This window comes from Pelodiscus sinensis, chromosome 11 (assembly GCF_052426305.1).
Source record: "Pelodiscus sinensis isolate ZL-2025 chromosome 11, ASM5242630v1, whole genome shotgun sequence".
NCBI lineage: Eukaryota > Metazoa > Chordata > Testudines > Trionychidae > Pelodiscus > Pelodiscus sinensis.
This window is the reverse complement of record NC_143062.1, coordinates 52,995,246-53,008,053: the sequence shown is the minus strand read 5'-3', so window position 1 is coordinate 53,008,053 and position 12,808 is coordinate 52,995,246. Positions and strand designations below refer to the sequence as shown.

Sequence of the window (12,808 nt, the reverse complement as noted above, 5' to 3'; positions counted from 1 at the left end):
CCCCTCCTGCACCCCAACCCCCATCCCTCCCCTCCAGCCACGGCCTGCGTCCCCGTACTCCCACCTCTGCCCTGAGCCCCGCCTGCACCCCAACCCCCATCCCTCCCCTCCGGCCACGGCCTGCGTCCCCGTACCCCCACCTCTGCCCTGAGCCCCTCCTGCACCCCAACCCCCATCCCTCCCCTCCAGCCACGGCCTGCGTCCCCGCACTCCCACCTCTGCCCTGAGCCCCTCCTGCACCCCAACCCCCATCCCTCCCCTCCGGCCACGGCCTCCGTCCCCGCACTCCCACCTCTGCCCTGAGCCCCTCCTGCACCCCAACCCCCATCCCTCCCCTCCAGCCACGGCCTGCGTCCCCGTACCCCCACCTCTGCCCTGAGCCCCGCCTGCACCCCAACCCCCATCCCTCCCCTCCGGCCACGGCCTCAGTCCCTGCACCACCGCCTCTGCCCTGAGCCCCTCCTGCACCCCAACCCCCATCCCTCCCCTCCGGCCACGGCCTCCGTCCCCGCACTCCCACCTCTGCCCTGAGCCCCTCCTGCACCCCAACCCCCATCCCTCCCCTCCAGCCACGGCCTGCGTCCCCGCACTCCCACCTCTGCCCTGAGCCCCTCCTGCACCCCAACCCCCATTCCTCCCCTCCAGCCACGGCCTGCGTCCCTGCCCCACCGCCTCTGCCCTGAGCCCCTCCTGCACCCCAACCCCCATCCCTCCCCTCCGTCCCCGCACCCCCACCTCTGCCCTAGCCCTGAGCCTGTCTCGGGTGCAGACTGGTTCACTCTTTTGCTGTCAGGTGCCCTGGCCTTTTCCAGCGCACACAAAGCCCTTTGGAAGGCCCTGGAGTCCCTGCTCGCGCCAGCGGAGGAATGGAGGGTCCCAGGCCCGTCTGCACACGTCTCAGCATGGATCACATCCCGCGTCAGGCACCGGGCCTGGCCCCAGCGCTGACGGGTTGCCCAGGCATATCAGCTCGTTCCTGTCAGCCAGGGCAGCCCCTTGGTCCTCCCCTCGCATGGTCCCACCACAGCACGTGGTCTCCCTGCAGGGCACAGCTTGTAGCCCCGCCACACAATGGGTGTGAGCTCTGTCCACGGAAGACCTACCTCTCCTAACAGGTGGTTTCTGCAGTGCGCTGCTATGGCCACGGCAGCCCCCTCCCATGGTGATCTGGCAAGCAGGGGCTGAGGGCCGGCAGTGGAGGCAGGAGGGTTTCTGGGGAGCCCCTCCTGTGCTGACAGCCACGCTGCCCCCCTCCCCGCGGGCTGGACGCAGTCAGCTGGCCTGGCCCCGCGCTGCCCCCCTCCCCACAGGCTGGACACAGTCGGCCGGCCTGGCCGTGGGTGAAGTGCATGTGTGCAGCATGGCAGATCTTGGGACCAGCCCTGAGATTGCGGGTGGCGTCATACAGTCTCCAGCTCTTGGCTGGAAAGCTGCTCCGAGCTGGGACTTTGCAGGGGCGTATGGGGCTGGGTGGCCCCGGCGGAGCTCCCAGACCGAAGAGGGGTCTGGAGTGGCGCTTGTGCTCCTGGGAGTCGCTCGGCCCCTTTCTCTCTGCCATCGCTCCGAGCTGCCTTGTGGGATTGGAAAGCCCCTTGACAGCTCCGTGTCTACGGCCCTCTGGGTGGGGTGGGCATTGGGTCGGCCGCCATTTGCTCCAAGAGCAATGGCTGATTCCCTACGTGTGCCGGCCCGGTTGCGCACCCCGCCCCTGGGCAGTCTGCCTGCGCCGTGCCCTGCTGCTGCAGCACGAGGCTGGAGAGAGCATGGCCGCCTGCGCCCCACAACAGGCATGCGGGAGCTGAGCAGTCTGTGCCGGGGCTCCCGCTGCCCAGTGTGACTTCCCGGAGAGTTGCTGGGTGCCGCTTCCATCGGGCGGGGCTCGTGCTCAGGGCGGACGCTCCGCCGCAACGGCCCATTTCCCTGCTGGGCCGGCCCCTGGAGTCCTTCCCGGTGGTGGCCCAGCTGCCTGGGATTGGGGGCTCGGTCTGCGCAGGGAATCCAATGCATCAGGGAAGGGCAGACAAATAACCAGTGGCAAATTTTTAAAGTGCTTGTACACAAATGCTAGGAGTCTGACTAATAAGATGGGTGAACTAGAGTACCTCGTATTAAAGGAGGAGATAGACATAATAGGCATCACTGAAACCTGCTGGAATGAGGAAAATCTGTGGGACACAATCATACCGGGATATAAAATATATAGAAAGGATAGAGCAGGCCGGGTGGGTGGCGGAGTGGCACTGTATGTGAAAGATAATGTAGAATCAAATGAAATAAAAATATTAAGTGAATCAACATGTTCCATAGAATCGCTATGGATAGAAATTCCATGCTCCAATAATAAGAAATTAGCAGTAGGGATATATTACCGACCACCTGACCAGGACAGCGATACTGACATAGAAATGCTGAGGGAGATTAGAGAGGCTACCAAAATAGAGAACTCTGTAATAATGGGGGATTTTAATTACCCCCATATTGACTGGATACATGTCACCTCAGGAAGAGAAGCGGAGATAAAATTTCTCAATGGCTTAAATAACTGCTTCTTAGAGCAGCTGGTGCAGGAACCCACAAGGGGAGAGGCAATTCTCGATTTAGTCCTGAGTGGAGTGCAGGATCAGGTCCAGGATATAACCGTTACAGGACCGCTTGGGAATAGTGACCATAATATAATAACATTCAACATTCCTGTGGTGGGAAGAACACCTCAGCAGTCCAGCACCCTGGCATTTAATTTCAAAAAGGGGAATTACGCAAAAATGAGGAGGTTAGTTAAACAGAAATTAAAAGGCACAGTGACTAGAGCCAAATCCCTGAAAGCTGCATGGAAACTTTTTAAAGACACCATAATAGAGGCCCAACTTAAATGTATACCCCAAATTAAAAAACATAGCAAGAGACCTAAAAAAGAGTCACTGTGGCTTAACCACCATGTAAAAGAAGCAGTGAGGGACAAAAAGGTATCTTTTAAGAAGTGGAAGTCCAATCCTAGTGAGATAAATAGAAGGGAACATAAACACTGTAAAATCAAGTGTAAACAGGTAATAAGAAAAGCAAAAAAAGATTTTGAGGAACAGCTAGCCAAAAACTCAAAAAGAAATAACAAAATGTTTTTTAAGTACATTAGAAGCAGAAAGCCTGCTAAAAAACCTGTGGGTCCCCTAGATGATCGAGCTATAAAAGGAGCAAGCAAGGACGATGAAGCCATTGCGGAGAAACTAAATGATTTCTTTGCTTCAGTCTTCACGGCTGAGGATGTTGGGGAGATTCCTGAATCTGCACCGTCCTTTGTGGGTGATGAATCTGAGGAACTGTCCCGGATTGAAGTGTCATTAGAGGAGGTTTTGGAACAAATAGAAAAACTTAATGTTAACAAATCTCCGGGACCGGATGGCATTCATCCAAGGGTTCTAAAAGAACTCAAATGGGAAATTGCTGAGCTATTATCTGTGGTTTGTAACCTATCCTTTAAATCGGCTTCCGTACCTAATGACTGGAAGGTAGCCAATGTGACACCAATATTTAAAAAGGGCTCTAGAGGCGATCCTGGCAATTACAGACCGGTAAGTCTAACTTCAGTACCGGGCAAATTAGTCGAAACAATAGTAAAGAATAAAATTGTGAAGCATGTAGAAGAACATAATTTGTTGGACAAAAGTCAACATGGTTTTTGTAAAGGGAAATCCTATCTTACTAATCTGTTAGGGTATGTCTACACTACCCCGCTAGTTCAAACTAGCGGGGTAATGTAGGCATACCGCACTTGCAAATGAAGCCCGGGATTTGAATTTCCCGGGCTTCATTTGCATAAGCGGGGAGCCGCCATTTTTAAAACCCCGCTGGTTCGAACCCCGTGCAGCGCGGCTACACGGGGCATGAACTAGGTAGTTTGAACTAGGCTTCCTAGTTCGAACTACTGTTACTCCTCATGAAATGAGCCTAGTTCGAACTACGTAGTTCGTGCCCCGTGTAGCTGCGCTGCACGGGGTTCGAACCAGTGGGGTTTTAAAAATGGCGGCTCCCCGCTTATGCAAATGAAGCCCGGGAAATTCAAATCCCGGGCTTCATTTGCAAGTGCAGTATGCCTACATTACCCTCCTAGTTTGAACTAGGAGGGTAGTGTAGACATACCCATAGAGTTCTTTGAAGGGGTTAACAAACATGCGGACAAGGAGGATCCAGTAGATTTAGTATACTTGGATTTTCAGAAAGCATTTGACAAGGTCCCTCACCAAAGGCTCTTGTGTAAATTACATGGCCATGGGATAAGAGGAAAGGTCCTTACTTGGACTGAGAACTGGTTAAAAGACAGGAAACAAAGGGTAGGAATAAATGATAAATTTTCAGATTGGAGAGGGGTAACTAGTGGTGTACCCCAAAGGTCAGTCCTGGGACCAATCCTTTTCAACTTATTCATAAATGATCTGGAGAAAGGGGTAAGCAGTGAGGTAGTAAAATTTGCAGATGATACCAAACTGTTTAGGATAGTCAAGACAGAAGCAGACTGTGAGAGACTCCAAGAAGATCTCACCAAATTGAGTGATTGGGCAACAAAATGGCAAATGAAATGTAATGTGGATAAGTGTAAAGTAATGCACATCAGGAAAAATAACCCCAACTATACGTACAGTATGATGGGGGCTAATTTGGCTACGACAAATCAGGAAAGAGATCTTGGAGTTATCGTGGACAGTTCTCTGAAAACTTCCACGCAGTGTGCAGCGGTGGTCAAAAAGGCAAATGGGATGCTAAGAATTATTAGGAAAGGGATAGAATATAAGACCCAGAATATCTTACTGCCCCTGTATAAAACTATGGTACGCCCACATCTTGAATACTGTGTACGGATGTGGTCTCCTCACCTCAAAAAAGATATTTTGGCCTTGGAAAGGGTTCAGAAAAGGGCAACTAAAATGATGAGGGGTTTGGAACGGGTCCCATATGAGGAGAGGTTAAAGCGACTGGGACTTTTCAGTTTAGAAAAGAGGAGACTGAGGGGGGATATGATAGAGGTCTATAAAATCATGAGTGGGGTGGAGAGGGCGGATAAAGAAAAGTTATTTATTAGTTCCCATAATAGAAGAACTAGAGGACACCAAATGAAATTAATGGGTAGCAGGTTTAAAACTAATAAAAGAAAGTTCTTCTTCACACAGCGTGTAGTCAACCTGTGGAACTCCTTGCCAGAGGAGACGGTGAAGGCTAGGACTATAACAGAGTTTAAAGAGAAGCTAGATAATTTCATGGAGGTTAGGTCCATAAAAGGCTATTAGCCAGGGGATAAAATGGTGTCCTTGGCCTCTGTTTGTCAGAGGCTGGAGAGGGATGGCAGGAGCCAAATCTCTTGATCATTGTCTTCGGTCCACCCTCTCTGGGGCACCTGGTGCTGGCCACTCTGGGCAGACAGGCTACTGGGCTAGATGGACCTTTGGTCTGACCCAGTACGGCCGTTCTTATGTTCTTATGCCCCTGGTGCATTCTGGCTGCTCCCCAACGGGCTCTGTGCCACTGTGTGCAGGCCTGCACGTCACTGCTGCCTCTTCTCTTGCAGGCTGTGAATTCTTTAAGGAGTACAAGGACCGGGACTACCAAGCCGAGGGGCTCGTGTTTAACTGGAAGCAGGTACCCAGCTGCCTGTGCGCTCGGCTAGGCCTGCCAAGGGCATTGGACTTTCAGGGCAACACGCGACGTGTGCGTCTCCCTGTCACAGGCAGGGAGTCAGCTGCTGGAGGAACGCCGGGTCCCACCACAGCAGCTCGGGCCAGGCTCCAGCCTCCTGTGGTGTCCTGGTGGCCATCCCGTCCCATGGCCTCCCTTTGCTCTCTGGCCTGTAGGCTAGTTGGACATGCCCCTCACTCGTGGGCTGGCAGAAGCAGGGAACAGGTGGGTCTGCTCTGATGCTGACACCGTGAGAACTGGAGACAGGTCCCTGCCGCTACTGGCCCTGGCCTCCTGGATTGGGCGTGAGGGGTGGGCTAAGTCAGACCCCACGGCGGAGCAGGGGTGGCTGGCAGATCTGCTCTCTTCAGGAGAGTGGTCTCCCGGCGCTGAGCCAGTGTCTCCAGATCAGCCTGGAGTAGAGTCTCCTGCAGGTCCTGTGCTGGGCCGGGCCGGGTCTGGGCACCGCTCAGGGCGAATCACTCAGACTCAGGGCTCCGTACGGCCCCTGACTAGAGACCTTCCGAACAGGCCACACACCAGTCACGAGCGGTCCAGCCGTCTGCCTGGCCAGCAGGAAGCCTCTCGAGCAAAACCCCTCGGGCACCCAGCTCTCCCTGTGCCCCAGTCAGCCCCGGGCCTAGCACAGGTGAGGAGGTTAGAACCTGATCTCACCCACCCCGAACGGGTCCTCCCGGTCCCAAAGGCCCAGCCCCAGTTCCTGGTCAGTTTACACTCTGGATCTTCCCCACAAGAGCCGCTGGGCCGGTCCTTTAGCATCGACACTCTAAAGGTTTATTAACAGAAATAAGAAAAGGCTGAGAGTGAGGTTAAGGGGAATACGTCACGTAGACGTCACCGAGTTCTCGATGCAGGTGACTCCCCGACCCTGTGCCCCGTCCGCAGCCAGATGTGACTCTGCCAGTCAGTAGAAGAGGGAGGGGTTACTGCCTCTCCGAGATACAGCCCAGCACAGACTCCTATGATGTGGACATAGGAGTCAGGCAGGCAGCCTTAGACCCCTTGGGGTAGGGCTCACAGGCCCCCTGACCCCCAGCACTCTGCTTAGTCTCCTTCCTCCATGCTTCCCCCACACTCTGACTCCCCTCCCCAAGCCACCCCGTTCCTTTCTCAACCCCTTCCCTGGTCAGGTGAGAACCGGTTGGGCCATTGTCTACAGGACGAGAGGGCCCTCCGGCCGACCCCCACTGGGCCGTGCTCACAGACGTGCACACAGCACACAGCAAGCAGTGACGGCCCAAGCGAGTGGGCCCGTCCCCCGACCTCACACCAGCGCTCAGCTGCGATATACCAGGCTGCCAGCTGAGTCGTCTCTGGTGTCCATCCTATGCCCGGCTCGGTGCCGCACAGGGCTGCATCTGGGATCAGGAGACAGTCTCATGACACCTTCATATCCCTGGTGTCTCCCAGGCTGGAGCTGGTCATGTGGTCAGGTGACCTATCTCTGGTCCACATGCCAGTGGCCAGGCTGCGGGTTTCCAGGGGGTTCCCTCAGCTGCGTGGGCCACGCAGAGCCATGGCTAGTTAGCCCAGCCATTCCTCACGGCAGGCAGGCCAGGCCCATGGCTCGTCCCCGGGCAGAGAACACCCCCAGCACGTGTTCATAACCGCACACATCACACAAGTACAGGATCAGTGGCGCAGGCTTTCCTGTGACCCCTCACGTGGCCCCTTCGTACCGAATCTGGGGCAGCCCCCCCGTGGGTGCACCAGTGATCTGTCTGCTCCCTGAAAAACCAATAACGTGACCGGTCCTAAGTATCCACCTGCCTGCAGAGGCGGAGCCGGGCAGGGAGCAGGGAGCAGGCAGAACACGGCCCGGGGCAGGGGGGAGCCATTCACGCCCATGCGTGCTGCTGAGAGTGTTGGTCACCTCTCGCTGCTTTGCTGCTGCAGCGCTAGCGCCCCGGCCTCTGACCGAGGGGTCTCTCTGCAGGGCTACGTAGACGCTCCACTGAGCATCCCGCCGGCTCTGAGCCGGCCTCTGAACATCGCCTGGAGCGAGTACCAGGTGAGAGCGGCTGCCGAAGTCCAAGTTCTGGTCCCCGATCTGGCCTCTTCCACGGTGCAGGCCAGGCGGCGTGAGCCGGGCGGGGTGGCGGTTTGGCATAGGCCGGGTGGCGATCCCCACATCTCCTCGTGGCGGGCAGCTCCATGCAGACTGCCACGGCCCAATCCCTTTCCTCCTTGTTTGCAAGCAGGGCCCTCCCTGCCTCGCGCCCCTCAGCCTGGCCCTCGTATCTCACCTTCACAGCGCGCGAGCTCACGTGGCTTCCTGCGCCCCTCAGCCTGGCCCTCGTATCTCACCTTCAGGCGTGAGCTCACGTGGCTTCCTGCGCCCCTCCGCTCATCCAGTGCCCCCAGCCCGCCTCTCCCGGGTCCCTCCAGAGTCCTGCGCACGGTGCCCCCTCCGCTCCTCCAGTGCCCCCAGCCCTTCGCCTCTCCCGGGTGCCCTCCAGAGTCCTGCGCACGGTGCCCCCCTCCGCTCCTCCAGTGCCCCCAGCCCGCCTCTCCCGGGTCCCTCCAGAGTCCTGCGCACGGTGCCCCCCTCCGCTCATCCAGTGCCCCCAGCCCGCCTCTCCCGGGTCCCTCCAGAGTCCTGCGCACGGTGCCCCCCTCCGCTCCTCCAGTGCCCCCAGCCCGCCTCTCCCGGGTCCCTCCAGAGTCCTGCGCACGGTGCCCCCCTCCGCTCATCCAGTGCCCCCAGCCCTTCGCCTCTCCCGGGTGCCCTCCAGAGTCCTGTGCACGGTGCCCCCCTCCGCTCCTCCAGTGCCCCCAGCCCGCCTCTCCCGGGTGCCCTCCAGAGTCCTGCGCACGGTGCCCCCCTCCGCTCATCCAGTGCCCCCAGCCCTTCGCCTCTCCCGGGTGCCCTCCAGAGTCCAGTGCACGGTGCCCCCCTCCGCTCCTCCAGTGCCCCCAGCCCGCCTCTCCCGGGTCCCTCCAGAGTCCTGCGCACGGTGCCCCCCTCCGCTCCTCCAGTGCCCCCAGCCCGCCTCTCCCGGGTGCCCTCCAGAGTCCTGCGCACGGTGCCCCCCTCCGCTCATCCAGTGCCCCCAGCCCTTCGCCTCTCCCGGGTGCCCTCCAGAGTCCTGCGCACGGTGCCCCCCTCCGCTCCTCCAGTGCCCCCAGCCCACCTCTCCCGGGTGCCCTCCAGAGTCCTGCGCACGGTGCCCCCCTCCGCTCCTCCAGTGCCCCCAGCCCTTCGCCTCTCCCGGGTCCCTCCAGAGTCCTGCGCACGGTGCCCCCCTCCGCTCCTCCAGTGCCCCCAGCCCTTCGCCTCTCCCGGGTGCCCTCCAGAGTCCTGCGCACGGTGCCCCCCTCCGCTCCTCCAGTGCCCCCAGCCCTTCGCCTCTCCCGGGTGCCCTCCAGAGTCCTGCGCACGGTGCCCCCCTCCGCTCCTCCAGTGCCCCCAGCCCGCCTCTCCCGGGTCCCTCCAGAGTCCTGCGCACGGTGCCCCCTCCGCTCCTCCAGTGCCCCCAGCCCTTCGCCTCTCCCGGGTCCCTCCAGAGTCCTGCGCACGGTGCCCCCCTCCGCTCATCCAGTGCCCCCAGCCCTTCGCCTCTCCCGGGTCCCTCCAGAGTCCTGCGCACGGTGCCCCCCTCCGCTCCTCCAGTGCCCCCAGCCCTTCGCCTCTCCCGGGTCCCTCCAGAGTCCTGCGCACGGTGCCCCCCTCCGCTCCTCCAGTGCCCCCAGCCCTTCGCCTCTCCCGGGTGCCCTCCAGAGTCCTGCGCACGGTGCCCCCCTCCGCTCCTCCAGTGCCCCCAGCCCTTCGCCTCTCCCGGGTGCCCTCCAGAGTCCTGCGCACGGTGCCCCCTCCGCTCCTCCAGTGCCCCCAGCCCTTCGCCTCTCCCGGGTGCCCTCCAGAGTCCTGCGCACGGTGCCCCCCTCCGCTCCTCCAGTGCCCCCAGCCCTTCGCCTCTCCCGGGTGCCCTCCAGAGTCCTGCGCACGGTGCCCCCCTCCGCTCCTCCAGTGCCCCCAGCCCTTCGCCTCTCCCGGGTCCCTCCAGAGTCCTGCGCACGGTGCCCCCCTCCGCTCCTCCAGTGCCCCCAGCCCACCTCTCCCGGGTGCCCTCCAGAGTCCTGCGCACAGTGCCCCCCTCCGCTCCTCCAGTGCCCCCAGCCCGCCTCTCCCGGGTCCCTCCAGAGTCCTGCGCACGGTGCCCCCTCCGCTCCTCCAGTGCCCCCAGCCCTTCGCCTCTCCCGGGTGCCCTCCAGAGTCCTGCGCACGGTGCCCCCCTCCGCTCCTCCAGTGCCCCCAGCCCTTCGCCTCTCCCGGGTGCCCTCCAGAGTCCTGCGCACGGTGCCCCCCTCCGCTCCTCCAGTGCCCCCAGCCCTTCGCCTCTCCCGGGTGCCCTCCAGAGTCCTGCGCACGGTGCCCCCCTCCGCTCCTCCAGTGCCCCCAGCCCTTCGCCTCTCCCGGGTGCCCTCCAGAGTCCTGCGCACGGTGCCCCCCTCCGCTCCTCCAGTGCCCCCAGCCCTTCGCCTCTCCCGGGTGCCCTCCAGAGTCCTGCGCACGGTGCCCCCCTCCGCTCCTCCAGTGCCCCCAGTCCTTCGCCTCTCCCGGGTCCCTCCAGAGTCCTGCGCACGGTGCCCCCCTCCGCTCCTCCAGTGCCCCCAGTCCTTCGCCTCTCCCGGGTGCCCTCCAGAGTCCTGCGCACAGTGCCCCCCTCCGCTCCTCCAGTGCCCCCAGCCCTTCGCCTCTCCCGGGTGCCCTCCAGAGTCCTGCGCACGGTGCCCCCCTCCGCTCCTCCAGTGCCCCCAGCCCTTCGCCTCTCCCGGGTCCCTCCAGAGTCCTGCGCACGGTGCCCCCCTCCGCTCCTCCAGTGCCCCCAGCCCGCCTCTCCCGGGTGCCCTCCAGAGTCCTGCGCACGGTGCCCCCCTCCGCTCCTCCAGTGCCCCCAGCCCTTCGCCTCTCCCGGGTGCCCTCCAGAGTCCTGCGCACGGTGCCCCCCTCCGCTCCTCCAGTGCCCCCAGCCCTTCGCCTCTCCCGGGTGCCCTCCAGAGTCCTGCGCACGGTGCCCCCCTCCGCTCCTCCAGTGCCCCCAGCCCTTCGCCTCTCCCGGGTCCCCTCCAGAGTCCTGCGCACGGTGCCCCCTCCGCTCCTCCAGTGCCCCCAGCCCTTCGCCTCTCCCGGGTGCCCTCCAGAGTCCAGTGCACGGTGCCCCCCTCCGCTCCTCCAGTGCCCCCAGCCCTTCGCCTCTCCCGGGTCCCTCCAGAGTCCTGCGCACGGTGCCCCCCTCCGCTCCTCCAGTGCCCCCAGCCCTTCGCCTCTCCCGGGTGCCCTCCAGAGTCCTGCGCACGGTGCCCCCCTCCGCTCCTCCAGTGCCCCCAGCCCTTCGCCTCTCCCGGGTCCCCTCCAGAGTCCTGCGCACGGTGCCCCCCTCCGCTCCTCCAGTGCCCCCAGCCCTTCGCCTCTCCCGGGTGCCCTCCAGAGTCCTGCGCACGGTGCCCCCCTCCGCTCCTCCAGTGCCCCCAGCCCTTCGCCTCTCCCGGGTCCCTCCAGAGTCCTGCGCACGGTGCCCCCTCCGCTCCTCCAGTGCCCCCAGCCCACCTCTCCCGGGTGCCCTCCAGAGTCCTGCGCACAGTGCCCCCCTCCGCTCCTCCAGTGCCCCCAGCCTGCCTCTCCCGGGTCCCTCCAGAGTCCTGCGCACGGTGCCCCCTCCGCTCCTCCAGTGCCCCCAGCCCGCCTCTCCCGGGTGCCCTCCAGAGTCCTGCGCACGGTGCCCCCCTCCGCTCCTCCAGTGCCCCCAGCCCTTCGCCTCTCCCGGGTGCCCTCCAGAGTCCTGTGCACGGTGCCCCCCTCCGCTCCTCCAGTGCCCCCAGCCCTTCGCCTCTCCCGGGTGCCCTCCAGAGTCCTGCGCACGGTGCCCCCCTCCGCTCCTCCAGTGCCCCCAGCCCTTCGCCTCTCCCGGGTGCCCTCCAGAGTCCTGCGCACGGTGCCCCCCTCCGCTCCTCCAGTGCCCCCAGCCCTTCGCCTCTCCCGGGTGCCCTCCAGAGTCCTGCGCACGGTGCCCCCCTCCGCTCCTCCAGTGCCCCCAGCCCTTCGCCTCTCCCGGGTGCCCTCCAGAGTCCTGCGCACGGTGCCCCCCTCCGCTCCTCCAGTGCCCCCAGCCCTTCGCCTCTCCCGGGTGCCCTCCAGAGTCCTGCGCACGGTGCCCCCCTCCGCTCCTCCAGTGCCCCCAGCCCTTCGCCTCTCCCGGGTCCCTCCAGAGTCCTGCGCACGGTGCCCCCCTCCGCTCCTCCAGTGCCCCCAGCCCGCCTCTCCCGGGTGCCCTCCAGAGTCCTGCGCACGGTGCCCCCCTCCGCTCCTCCAGTGCCCCCAGCCCTTCGCCTCTCCCGGGTCCCTCCAGAGTCCTGCGCACGGTGCCCCCCTCCGCTCCTCCAGTGCCCCCAGCCCTTCGCCTCTCCCGGGTGCCCTCCAGAGTCCTGCGCACGGTGCCCCCTCCGCTCCTCCAGTGCCCCCAGCCCTTCGCCTCTCCCGGGTGCCCTCCAGAGTCCTGCGCACGGTGCCCCCTCCGCTCCTCCAGTGCCCCCAGCCCTTCGCCTCTCCCGGGTGCCCTCCAGAGTCCTGCGCACGGTGCCCCCCTCCGCTCCTCCAGTGCCCCCAGCCCTTCGCCTCTCCCGGGTCCCTCCAGAGTCCTGCGCACAGTGCCCCCCTCCGCTCCTCCAGTGCCCCCAGCCCTTCGCCTCTCCCGGGTCCCCTCCAGAGTCCTGCGCACGGTGCCCCCCTCCGCTCCTCCAGTGCCCCCAGCCCTTCGCCTCTCCCGGGTCCCTCCAGAGTCCTGCGCACGGTGCCCCCTCCGCTCCTCCAGTGCCCCCAGCCCTTCGCCTCTCCCGGGTCCCTCCAGAGTCCTGCGCACGGTGCCCCCCTCCGCTCCTCCAGTGCCCCCAGCCCTTCGCCTCTCCCGGGTCCCTCCAGAGTCCTGCGCACGGTGCCCCCCTCCGCTCCTCCAGTGCCCCCAGCCCTTCGCCTCTCCCGGGTGCCCTCCAGAGTCCTGCGCACGGTGCCCCCCTCCGCTCCTCCAGTGCCCCCAGCCCTTCGCCTCTCCCGGGTGCCCTCCAGAGTCCTGCGCACGGTGCCCCCTCCGCTCCTCCAGTGCCCCCAGTCCTTCGCCTCTCCCGGGTG

The 12,808-nt window shown here is 63.0% G+C and overlaps 1 protein-coding gene across 13 annotated transcripts in view; it reads left to right on the top strand.

Moving 5' to 3' along the window:
• The window catches only part of MTMR14 (myotubularin related protein 14), a 59,481-nt gene that overhangs the window by 22,131 nt on the left and 24,542 nt on the right, over positions 1–12,808 (top strand). For all 13 annotated transcript variants that reach the window (XM_075917276.2, XM_075917279.2, XM_075917272.2 and 10 more), the window contains 2 exons: positions 5,555–5,625; positions 7,619–7,693. In XM_075917276.2, the coding sequence (XP_075773391.1) occupies positions 5,555–5,625; positions 7,619–7,693 (146 nt within the window). The remainder of the gene's footprint in view (positions 1–5,554; positions 5,626–7,618; positions 7,694–12,808) is intronic.